The 13,259-nt window shown below is 41.8% G+C and overlaps 1 protein-coding gene across 1 annotated transcript in view; it reads right to left on the reverse strand.

Annotated features, from left to right (window-relative positions):
• Window positions 1-758: 758 nt before the first annotated feature.
• The window catches only part of SEMA4D (semaphorin 4D), a 98,083-nt gene continuing 85,582 nt past the window's right edge, over window positions 759-13,259 (reverse strand). Inside the window, exons 17-19 of the mRNA XM_057384926.1 lie at window positions 5,251-5,460; window positions 2,444-2,541; window positions 759-1,931 (exon numbers count right to left, since the gene is read on the reverse strand). Of these exons, the coding sequence (XP_057240909.1) occupies window positions 1,902-1,931; window positions 2,444-2,541; window positions 5,251-5,460 (338 nt within the window). The 3' untranslated portion in view covers window positions 759-1,901. The remainder of the gene's footprint in view (window positions 1,932-2,443; window positions 2,542-5,250; window positions 5,461-13,259) is intronic.

The raw sequence follows: 13,259 nt of genomic DNA on the forward strand, positions 1-13,259 counted from the left end.
TATGTCATCTATAACCCTGACCTGGCTTACTTTGTATTCCCACTCAGCTCCACAGAACTAAATTTAAGTCTGCTCCAGATCTATTAATCAAACAAAGGAGAGACAATTCAAGGAAAGTTGTCCTGAGAAAAAAATCAGAAGAATATTTCGGGTGGTATCAGAAGTCTGCATCAGCATTCATGAAATGCCTGTGCAAAAAATAGGAAAAATGGTTAAGAGAAGTAGGAAAAATGTAAGAGTTTTCACTCTGCATGTGTGACAAGGTGTCTTATACTAAAAAAAGGGGTCGTGCAACTTCTAGTATGTGGAGACTGCTTTTTTTAATGTGGGAAACACTCTAATTTAAACTTTACCAGTTAGGGAATAACATAGGGATGAGTGTGAAGCTTTCTGCTATTGCTCGAAGCAGCTCACTGCCTCCGCAGATTATTAGGGAGCATCTTACTTGTTCCACATTGTTAAAAACCACTGAGTAGATAATAGAGAAAACTTGATTTATACCTCAGGCCTTTTGGTTTTTTAGTCGTGGGACAAAACTGAGGAGTAATGCAGTGGAACAATTTTACAGTGGATGGTGCAGGTCCTCACATTTTCATTCTGCACTTGCTCACAAGGAATTGTGATTGATTGTCTTTGAATTCATTCAGCGTAGCGTTTTTTAAGCTACATTATCTCAAATATAGAAGAATAATTTGCAAAAACTGGAGAGTCTTCTTGCATACTTTGTAATTTATCTGTATTTAAAGCATTAGTCAGAACTTCTTGATTTGGTACAGAAACTTTATTACTGTCATGGTTTAAGCCCAGCCAGCAATCAAGCACCACCCAGCCTCTCACAGTGGGAGCAAATCAGAAAGGGTAAAAGCCAGAAAACGCAGGGGTTGAGATAAAGGTAGTTTTGTAGGGAAAGCGAAAGCCATGCAAACAGGCAAAGCAGAGCAAGGAATTAATTACTCTTTCCCATGGGCAAGGAGGTGTTCAGCGATCTCCAGGAGAACAGGGCCCAATCACACACAATGGCTACTTGGGAAGATAAACACCATCACTCGCTACATTCCCCCCACCCCCCACACACACACACTATATCTTGAGCATAATGTCACATGGTCTGGCGTATGGCTTTGGTCAGGCTGGGTCACCTGTCCTGGCTCTCTCCTGTCCCAGTCTCCCATCCCATGCACTCCCAGTCTCCTCCATCAGTGTGTCAGTACAAAAAGCAGGAAAGGCTTTGCTTCTGTGCAAGCCCYGCTGAGCAGTAACAAAAACATCTCTGTACTATCCACCCTCTGTTCAGCAGAAATCCAAAACACAGTCCCATACCAGCCACTGTGAAAAAAATTAAACTCTATCCCAGCCAAAACCAGCGCAATTACCAAAGGAAATGTGTTTGAACAAATGAACTTGCTGACACTAGAAAGGAATGCTCTTCAAAACACTGGCAACATAAGGGTAAACAGAAGAAAGTAAATGTACTAGTTGAAATGCCTTTAAATAAATGTGATCCACATCCTAATGTCTGAATCATATRCCAAGATCCTCAAGCCCCAAATTACCTGGTTTGCTTAATGAACTCAAAACAGAAGATACCATAYTATATTCTTTGAACAGCACAAGTCTTACTGAGATTACTTTTGTTCTTCATTAAGCCGAAATAGCTGACATGAGAAAACCAGGGAYAGCTGCAGCATGGCATGGGTGGCCTCTCTGGTAGCATGTAACTTAACTTAGTTATTCTTTGGTGCAGTAAGAATATCCCCWTCCACTTCATGCTTGAGGTGACTCTCCTGAGTGTCAATTGTAAYGCCAGCACTAACACTTGCAAAGACATCTCCAAATGTCATTAAGAGTACCAGGTGCTCTTGCATACATTTCTCCTTCTAGCCTGTTCATTCCTTTGTCCATTAGAGGCTGTTTCTCTTGTTGCAGGTCTCCTGAAGGAAAATTTCAGAATGATGTGTTAATAYCACTTTAAAAATTAAAATGGGGCTTAAAGGTTGCCTATACTAACTGTTCCACAGGCAACAAGCATGTCATATTCAAAGGTTTTCAAAAGTAATCTTTTTTTCTAACTGTTGGAGAAAAACATTGATAGATGGGTATGTACTTCCTTTTTTTTTAAAAAAAAGAAGGGTCAGCTTTTATGAATAGTGCCATTGATGAGATCTAGTGGGCTCTGCAATCCAGTTAGTCTACTGATGTGATGAAATTGGTCTGCTGTATACACTGTAGACACTGTTTTGGGCAGGAAGAGGACTACTGACTGATGAGCACTTGGTTAGTGGAACGGAAGAAACAAGCTGACGTAACCTCAGTGAATGTCACAGATAGAACAGATTTTACTGCTGAGAGGGTCAACAGTGATGACACATACAGGAACACTGATCATTTTGTCATAAATACATGCAGCTGCAGAAGTTCAAGAGGAAGTTTATGAAAGTCTTACCCATTTTTTCCTCCAGTTTTGCATCATCTTGTCATGTTCACTGATGGCACTTCTCCAGGTGTCAAATTCTTTCGTCCACGTATCCTGACCAGCAGAATCTGAGAATTGTATATGGGGTGGTAACAGATAACAGCAAAAGTCAGTACCTGAACCAGATGGAGGACTGCCTGGAAGTCCTCCTGCAGGAAGGGGGCTAGAAGGATCCCCCATCTTGTCTTTCATTTGGCTCTACCTCCTTTCATGTTATTTGGCAGTAACTTCTGTTGGAATGGTTGTCTCTTACCCTGAATTTAATGGCCTCCAGACTAATCAGATCTAGTGCCATTATCTGTGATTCRAGATCCAGAAGCTTTGACCTACAAATTAATAGTTCAAGCTCATTTACAAGTGCAGGGAAGCTCCAGTTAGATTGTAACTGGTCTGGGGAGAAGAGCGACTTGATGGAGAGGACCAGTCAACATGACGGATCAGTGACATGATGTACATGTCCAGTTAGAATTCCCCACTGCTCAGTAATCACAGAATCCAGTCAGGTTGGAAAAAACCTCTGAGACCATCGAATCCAACATAGGACCCAACACCACCTTGTCAACCAGACCATGGCACTGAGTGCCACATCCAGTCTTTTTAACACCTCCAGGGACCATGACTCCACCACTTTCCTGGGTAGCACATTCCAATGTCCAGTCATCCCTTTCTATGAGGAAATTCTTCTTAAGGTCCAATCTAAACCTCCCCTGGCACAGCTYGAGGTGTCCTCTTGTCCAGTCAGTGGTTGTCTGTGAGAAGAGACTGACCCTGACCTGGCTGCACYCTCCTTTCAGGCAGTTGTGGAGAGTGACAAGGCTTCCCCTGTGCTTCCTTTTGTCCAGGCTGAACACCCCCAGCTCCCTCAGCTGTGCCTCTCAGGACTTGCGCTCCAGATCTTTCACCAGCACCATTGCCCTTCTCTGGACAYGCTCCAGCACCTCAACATCATACTCCATAATCTTCCTGAAACTGAGGGGCCCAGAACTGGACACAAGCTGTGGCTTCACCATTGCTGAGTACAGGGGAACGATCAYTACCCTGGTCCTGCTGGCCAGGCCAGGATGCTATTGGCCTTTTTGGCTACCTGGGCACACTGCTGGCTTGTGTTCAGTCTATTGGGGTACTGACAATTCAGTTCAGTGTATTGGGGTTCAGTCAGAACCCCCAGGTCCCTTTCTGCCTGGCCACTGTCCAGCYACTCTGTCCCCAGCCTGTAGCACTGCAGGGATTGTTGTGACCAAAGTGCAGGACCCAGTGCTTGATCTTGTTGAACCTCATATCGTTGGACTTGACCCATCAATCCAGCCTGTCCAGATCCCTCTGCAGAGCCCTCCTACCCTCCAATAGGTTAACATTCACACCCTGCTTGGTGTCATCTGCAAATTTGCCACTGGTAGACTCAATGCCCTCATCCAGATCATCAGTGAAGATATTAAACAGAACTGGGCCCAGCACTGATCCCTGGGGGACACCACTAGTGGCAGGCCACCAACTGGATGTGGCACCAGTCACCACCACACTCTGGGCCCAGCCTTCCAGCCAGTTCCTAAACCAGGGATGGCTGTACCTATCCAAGCCATGGAATAYCAGCTTCTCCTCCAGTTTGCTATGACAKTATCAAAGGCTTTGCTGAACTCCAGGCAGACGCATCCACAGCCTTTCCCTCATCCACYAAGTGGGTCACCTGGTCATAAAAGGCGAAAAGGTTGGTCAGACAGGATCTGCCTCTTCTAAATCCATGCTGGCTGAGTCTGATCCTTCAGCCATCTGAAGGTGCCATGTAATTGCACTCAAGAATTCCTTATATTTCCTTCCATTGAGAATTTAAGAAGGGCTCTGTTACTGCATCTTGATAAAAATTTGAGTGCTACTCCCATTTGCCACCTCTTTTTGCAGAATGTARCACTGATGGTGATATACTTCTATTTATCCTTCAGGACATAGCAACAGTCATATGTTTTTAGAACACAGTGAGAGCCCCTCCTCTGTTCCACATTTACATTGGAGCATTGACATGCTCTTAATTCTGCTGCTGAGGCAGACTTCAAAGTAACAGCAATGATGGCATAACTCCCATTGCTTTTCTCTGTCACTGGAAAAAGAAGTGTTGGGTCATCTTTGACAGGCTTACATTTTATATTAACCAGCTGGTTAATTCTTCCTTCATCTTGCCAAGAAAATCCATGCTCTATCACATTCACTGCTCCTGCTGTCTTTTTGAAGACTACTCAGACCTTCCCCACGTCTGGATAAGCTCTCAAGAGCTAGTTGCAGCAGGCAGTCAGGATACCCAAAAAAGTTCTCTAAGTTCCTTCCTGCCTARTTAGTGTGCAAATGGAGCAGAGACAACTGACCTTGCCCAAGTGTAGGTGGTTTACAAATTATGTGATTTTAAAAATCCAGGGTAGTGGGGATTTCTCTTCACCATCAGACTTCTTTAAGTCCTTATGAACTAAAGAATTTTTCTGCATTACCCTGTAGAATTCCAGCAGAGTACTTACCTGAAGCTCTCTATTACTCATCTGATTTTCAGATTTTGTTAATTAGTTTAGCGAGTTTTAGTTTGATTTCTAGATCATAACTGCTAATTTGCATTAGTCCTTTGAGGGGATGGGTAGAAGAAGGAGTTTTTATGACTCTAAAATCTTTTCATAAATGGGTACCAATGCAGTAGAGTTACCATCTTCAGACACACACAGGTTTTACGGGTGAATATTACAGCRCTTTGCTCACATCAGGGTCAGGCCAAACACAGCACGCATTCGAAACACGCCTACCTTTATCTTCCACTGTGATCAGCACTTCTGATGTCATGTTCCCAGCTTTTGAGATGAATGAACATCTGTACTGTGTGTTTTCTGCTACTGAATCTTTCACCCAGCTCAGAACATGCACTCTGCCGTCAAGCAGTATGTGAGATTGCTCCATGATGCATGTCTTCATCTTATGTCCATTCTTCTTCCAGACAAAGTGGGAGTCATCTGGACCTGCAAAAATGTTAGTTAGCTTACTCTATAAGAAAATAGAAGATGCATCTTTGAAAAGAAAACAAACCCTGTAACATCAAGATTAAGCTTAAAAGCAGAAATAGTTGATCGTAATGTTTCTTAGGCTTCTTCAGCTGAAATTCTGGGTASCAAAAACTTGGGATAAAGAGGACCTAGCACTAGAAATTTAGGTTCAAGCCAAAGTTGTGGGTTTATATGTACTGAGTTCTGTGTGGATTCTCACAAGGGGAGCTTAGCACACCCAGGATAGATCCAATGATGAACATCAGCACCATCTGCCTGTACGAATTCCTGTAGCACTAGGACGCTTCACCTGGAGGGGAAGAGTTTAAGAACTCATTGCATCAAAGATGCTGTGACTAGTAATGAGAGAGGCAGAATTGGAAAAAGCACAGAACCAGCAGTCACAGCAGGCACTTTGAGCAAGACAGAACTTGAAAGACGTTTGGATCAACAACAAAGAGCAATCTAATATTTTAGCCCTGTTACTATTATTTGTCTTAACCTGCAAGGACAACATTTGAATAAATCAGAGATTGACAGTAGCCTGGAGGACAGAACAGCTGTTCCCAGAAAACTAGAAAGGTTGGCTGAAGTGCAGCATCAGAGCCTTTCCATTTAAAACAGACATCTGGGCCAAGCTAACATCTTTGTAATTCTGATGTTTAAAACATGCCTATTTCTCTCTCTGGGCCTAGGATCCAGACCAGCCTTAGCAAGAGGAGATGTAAAGAGAAATTTGGATTAAAAAGACAATAAACTGGTTTTTGCAAATTTGTCTTGACAGAGCCTACTACAGAAGTCAGTTTTTACTTTAAGCACTTCATATTACAAGTTGATGTGGCATTTTTTCCTTAGAAAAATAGAATTCTGTGATTAGTGTCTGGCAAACAAATGAAGTTTCAGATAATCATGCAGACAGGAAGATWAAAAAAAAGCTAGTTTTACATTAATGTACTTCTTAAGTGTATCATATTAAAATCTTAACTCCTAAGTTTTATTTCCAAATTTCCCACAAATATGGACATAAATTAGCAGTAAGGGTAAGGGTTTATGGTAGGAGAACATGAKCTAGTTACAGCATTGTAGAGTTTCTCTGATGGAAGTGGCAGAGTCTCAAGGACTGACAGCAGCTCTAACGAAGTGGAAAGGGCAAGCTTTCCAACACACTGGACTGGAAATAGCTGCTCTAGCACACAGTCATTTTTTAAAAGAAAAACGTGTTTTATGGATGATTGCACTCATTCTACAGTTAACAGCAGATAGGTTACTTGTCAGTAAATTCATGGGATGTCTGCAACCAGGGACAAATTATCTCAGTAAACTAAAGCTGAATTTAGAATTTGGGTAAACAGGAGGAGTAATAAGGGCAAGCATAGCAATAACATCAAAATCCCTAAATACCATTTTAGACTCACACAAGGAAGATGCATGTTTAATGCACACTTCCCTAAAATTACTTCAAATGTACTATTCACACCAGAGAACCTGCTCTGTTTTCTAGTGCTRAAGTCCCCAACTGCTGCTGTAAGTCTGCCAAAATTCAGCTTACATCCACATTTCACCAAGAGACTAAAATGCAAAATTTCCTTCCACGTGAAATTTTGCAAGCTTTGTTGGCTCAGGCTGGCCCCTTATGAATTTGCAACTCAGCAATTTTACCCTTCCTTTATTTTTCGGTGCAGTCAGAAGCACGGGAATTCCCCCAAGATACACACTCATCCCCACTTACAGCTGGTTGACAACAAAATCTAGGTGCAAGCAGTAGTCAGGGTTTTATTCATGTTCATGTTTCAGTGCAGGTTTTTCCAATTTTCAAGCAATTACCTTCTCTACTATGATTTAATTCTCAGGATGAAACAATAGAAAAAAAAATACACTGTGAAATAGTTTCATCTACAAAAACTTTGAATCATATTTGTTAAATGCAATTTTTCTAAAACTCTACATTGAGAAATTCAGACTCATATGTAATGGTTAGAGAAGTATTTTTTGAAGATAAAGGAAAATAATATATATACTGCATTTTCTACTGTTGCTGTAATACAAATTAATTACATGTCTAGTGCACACTTTAAAATACAATGTATTTTAAAACCCGATGTACTTACTTTGCCATCCACATTAGGAATGCTTGAAAGATTTTTGAAAAGTAATCTTATTAAAACATAATAATAAAGCAGAGAATTTAACAGCACAACAGGCTAGATATGTAAGTAGATATGTCTAAGCAACCACTAAATATATTTCAAACAGTAAACTTCGAAATTTTTTCTTCAATAATCTACATTAATTACTCATGATTAAGTAAAAAAAAACTTCACCACCTTGATGATTTTAGAAGGGGAATTAACAGTTATCAAACAAAATTACAAGAAACCTTGTGGCATTATCTGAACTAAAAGCTTTACGAAGCCTTTCCCTTGTATATGCTCTTCAAAATGTCCAATGTATGTGGAAGTGTTTGTTTTTTTCCCATATAAATTTCATTTTCTCTGCTTTCAGCAATTTGAATTAAATGATAATGCCCAAGTAGTAGTGGCACAGGTAGTGTCCAAGTAGTTTCTGCTGGCAGAATGGGTTCTCTGACCTATGTCGAATCCAGCTGGGTTACATAAACCATGTATTTAATACCCAGATGATTTTTTTCTCAGTATTTTCCATCAGAAAAAAAATCAGCTGCAATAGATAGCATAAAAACTTAAACCACTGTTAGCKGCTTTTTAGCTTCCACCCACAGTCTGACAGCATTCACTGGTTTTTCACCAGTAAATTWGATCTCAGGTTAGAATAGGTAAATAAGTAAAACCAGACATGAAGAGCAGAAGCGCACAGCTGCAGACTCAGAGCAGCATGGGGATGCTAAGCTGCACCAAATTAAGCATTTGCCATATACGCATCACATCCTAATAGACATATGGTTTTCAAGACAGCTTGGAGATACTAATTTAGAAGGAGTAGATTATGGATTAAGTAGAGCTCTGTGACATAAGGCAGGGGGAGCACCAGCCAAGCTGGCTCCGTGTGCCACGTGCTGCAATGTGCAGAGCTGTGGAGATATTGCAAAAGCAGCCCAGTGAAGCTGCACTGTCACACCCCGAGCAGTGCTGGAGGTTCAGCACAGGGGCTCCCTTGTTTCTAACTCAGTTCTTGAAGGGTAGCATTAGAATAAGGCTACTCTCTATTCATAGAAACACTTCCAAAATAAAGCCAGGGGAGTTGGTACAACAGCAGGAGCCATCAACAAACCCAGACCCCCGTTAATAACTTCTGCACATTGACAGCAAATTGAAGATAACTGACAGGTATCCCTCAGAGAAATTCCATCAGGGTAATGCAAAGTCTTTCGCACAAATCCCCATAATCTAGACAAAGAACTGCTACCGGAGGCTATCCACAGTGGTGGGAAGTACAGGTTTAGGAAAGAAACTCCCTTGTATAACCCAATACACACCAAAACCCCTTTCAAAGCTCACCACGTGCAGCAGATCAAGAAAAAGAATAGCATCTGGATTTAATGCCTGCTATCAAGCTTGCAGCTTTGCTGAATGCTACTGAGCAAACATCCCAGATTTCTGAAAACCAAGATCATACAGCAAGCTCTCAGCTGGAGCAGGGATTAAGTTTTAAAAAGGCACTATAATCTGGATGCAGGAAGGTTATTTTAAATCAGAGATCAAAGTTAGCCCAGGAAGAGGTTAGTCAATCATTAAAATGAAACATTATCACCAGCACTGCTCAGTGTGTGAATGAAAGATGTAGGGCTGGTCACAGTTTTTTGTGTTGTAGGAGTTGAGTTATTGCTGCTGATAAAGTACCAAAATAATAAATCAGTAGCAGATTAAGCCATCAGAGGGTAACTGATTAGAAAAAGCTGTGGGGGGTGTGAATCTTTAAATTGAGACAAGCATCTTTGCAGTTTTCTGAAAAGTTACATAGCTGTACCCCCTGTAACTGGGGCACAWTTTTTTGTTGTAGTATTTTTTGGTGTTCAGTTTTGATTGTTAAAGCAGGACAATGCATTCTAGAAGACAGGCTTGACAGCAATAGAAAAAAATCACTTTGAAAAGCCAAGCAAAATAGATTTCTCCGAAATGTCAAAAAATATTATTTCCAACACCAAATATTTCATACTGAAGAACAAATGATGTTCTCCTGCATCAGACACCGGTGCTTCACTAAATTACCAATCCCTTTGTACCAATCCCAACACCACAAGCTGATGCAGCCTTACTAAGGCAGATGAAAAGCAGGAAGTGTGTAAAGCTAGAAAGTGCAACCAGTCACTACAGGTGATGCACAGCCCAYACAGATGCCAGCAGCACATGGCATCCAGTTTCTCAGAGTGGAATTGAAAAGCGGGTTGGGAAAGTGGCTGACTGACCCACTAGATGAAAATGCAATTGGTAAACATCCATGCATTTATTCAGRTGTTCTCTGAGGGCATCCAGAAAAAGGTTTTGTAATTGGGACTAGATAATGATCTGTGAAGAAAACCAGACRAAGCAGTAATCAGATAAAACTAGGGACTAGCAGGGAAAAAAAAATCACATTCCACTTTCACAGGATAACACAGAATTAACGAGGCTGGAAAAGACCTTTGAGATTGTCATATCTCACCTATGACCTAACACCACTTTATCAACTAGACCATGTCACTAAGCACATGCAGACCAAGCACATCCAGACTAAGCACTAAACACATCCAATTTTTTTTAACCACATTCAGGGACAGTGACTCCACCCCCTCCCATTCCAGTGCCCAATCACTAYTTCTGTGAAGGATTTTTTCATCATGTCCAGCCTAAATTTCCCCTGGCACTTTGAGTTTGCCTAATTATTTTTTTCTATCCTATCAGCTAAAAAGGCTACTACATTAACTTCTAAAATAAAGTGAAGAAAATTGGAGAACACATTTTAAGGAGTAAAATGTTCTCCAAAAATCTCCCATGTTCTGCAGAGAACACAAACTACTGCTTTTGCTTTGTTTGCCAGGTAGATCTAGCAGGAAGATGACTGCAGAGATGGAAAGGATATTTTCATCTTCACTGTGGGGGCAACACACACAACATGTTGAGGCAACTCTGGTGGCAGTTTCTACTGAAATAGTTAAAAAAGATGAGAGCTTTGGTCTAAATTAGGACTCAGTTAATCACCCATCACACCAGTGGATTAATAATTACAAGTCTACAGGCTGGAGCTCCAAAGGGGAAGAAAAATAAGTGTACAGGTAGTCAGGCTGCAATCCTGACTGGCAGGGGATAACAAGACGTTCTGATTGTGGTTATGCTCCAGATTTCAATACCAGTTCCCATCACATAGGCAGCACTGGGAAATACAGCTGCTCAATCATGGCCAGGGTGCAGGAGTAAATACCAAAGTTCTCTTCCAAGCTGAGGCACTACTGAATCAAGAATCCCACATCAGGAAGAAGGAAAACAGTTGAAATATTTATGCCRAACTGCAAAAGAAGAAAGGCTAAACTGGGAGGTCAAGTAAACTCTTGTAACTAAATGGCAGAGAAAAAAATCCACACCTAACTGAATCCCTCTCTCGCCTGATGGAAGACATCCAAAGATGAGTTTGGGTCTCAAAGACCCCAGCGTGAAGCAAGCTTTGCCTCTCACACATTCTTAGTCATACYATAAAAGCTGACATGGATCCTGCAAAACCTCTTCCTCCTGCACCCTTGCAGTCTCCCCATAAYTGTGTATATTAAATTCAAACAGAGAATACTGTTTGTTTTGTGACCCAGTCAGTTCATCTCTGCCAATAGCCTATGCAGCACCCAATCCCCAAGCAAGCTGGAAAACTGAACTAGAAAACRAAGCAGCAGAGCTGCTGCTTCACAGAGGTGCTCCTGCACAGAGGTGCCACCTCTTGTCCTTGGCCTCGACAGACTTTTTRACAGGTTATTTTCTCAAAAGGGTGGCTTATTCAAACTGTATGCCAGTACAGGTGAAAAGCTTTGAAAACTTTGCAGTGGCTTCATTTCCCCGAGCCCTGTGCTGCCTGAGTGTGTAACGCTCAGTGGTGAGTGTACAGAACACCTGGGTATTCACGCCTGCAACCCCAAGTGTTTTATGCACATTACAACAGCAGGAACTACTGCAGGCTGCAACTGCCAGTCCTAAGTGGACTGGATCCACCATGGGAAGGTATTTTCTTTATGTTTTAATCATTTATAAACTACCAAAAGGCACACAAGATGTTTCCCAACTGCACCTTATCATTCATTACACAGGAAGAACCTATATGAATGCAGTGAGCTGCACAGTGAAATGTAGAAAAAAAATAAACTGAGGAATTCTTTTGAAGAAAAAAAAAATCTTACTTGATTCTACTTTTTGTTGCTCTCCCTTTTTTTGATTTTTTTTTTTTTTTTAATTTGCCTTATGCTTAAATTACTCTTACACTGAACTTATTCTTGTCCTTACTTGGAAAACAAATACAGCTAAAAAAAAAAAAAAAAAAGCTTTAAGGCACTCTTGCTGCACACCTTTCCACTTACTTCTTAGCCTGACCATAGCCTTTACATACAAAAGTGCACAGCAAAGGAAACGTCACAAAATCACTGAATTCATCGGGTTGAAAAAGACCTTTGAGATCATCAAGTCCAACCTGTGACCTAACAGCACTTTATTAACGAAACCATGGCACTGAGTGCCCCATGAAGTGTTTTTTTTTAACACCTCCAGGAATGTTGACTCCACCACCTCTGGGCAGACAATTCAAGTGCCCAATCACTCTTTCAGTGAGTAATTTTTCCTAATGCCCAGGCTGAACTTCCCCTGGCTCAGCTTAAGACTGTGTTGTCTTGTCCAGTCARTGGTTGTCTGTGAGAAGAGGCTGACCCCGCCCTGGCTGCACCCTCCTTTCAGGTGGTGGTGGAGAGTGATCATGTATCCCCTGAGCCTCCTTTTCTCTAGGCTGAACATCCCCAGCTCCCTCACACACTCTTSAAAGGGTTTGTCTTCCAGGCCCTTCACCAGCCTTGCTGCCCTCCTCTGGATGCATTTGAGCATCTCAACCTCCTTCCTGAACTGAAGGGCCCAGAACTGGTCACTCTTCTCAAGGCATGGTGTTCCTAGGCAGGCTCTTTTTGCTCYGGATGCTGCACATCTCCGTGCCTCTGCCTCTCCTCACTGAGCTCTACACCAGAGCACCCCAGGGCACCATGGCTGATGCAATCATGTAAATGATGCAAAAAAAAAACCAACCAAACAAACAAAAAAAAAACCCAAACAAACAAAAAAAACAACAAAAAAAAAACCAAACCAAAAAAAACCTCACCCAAGAATCACTCATTTCTACAGGTAGGTCAGTCTCTGAGAGGTGACTTCCTCCTCCTGGGGAAAAACATCAAGTGCAGGGAGGTATCTGGGCTTTTGAGCCCTTCTGCTGAGACCCGTGATGCTCCAGCACTTGGTCACACCAGTACAGCCAGCTCTCTGGCACGCGAACAAGCCTGGGGCTGGTCTCTTTCAGCCTTACTCTGAAGGTGCCTTGTCACGTCTTACTTGGTCTGCATTAGTCCTCATTCAGTGCAGTCATTTTTTATTTTCCCTGCATTATATTTTTCCCACCCTTCTGAATGTCTTTCAGTGCAACTCCAGGCTCCACCGAAATCTCCAGTGAGCCCCCTTGCAATTCTGATTTTTCMAAGTTATACATCTTTTCTTCCATGGATATGGGAAACTTTCTTGTACTCCTTCTAAACTTTCTTGTACTCCCTTGCAATTCTGATTTTTCCAAGTTATACAACTTTTCTTCCATGG

The sequence above is a fragment of the Malurus melanocephalus genome, unplaced genomic scaffold (genome assembly GCF_030028575.1).
Source record: "Malurus melanocephalus ecotype Western Australia unplaced genomic scaffold, MMel_1.1 scaffold_15, whole genome shotgun sequence".
NCBI lineage: Eukaryota > Metazoa > Chordata > Aves > Passeriformes > Maluridae > Malurus > Malurus melanocephalus.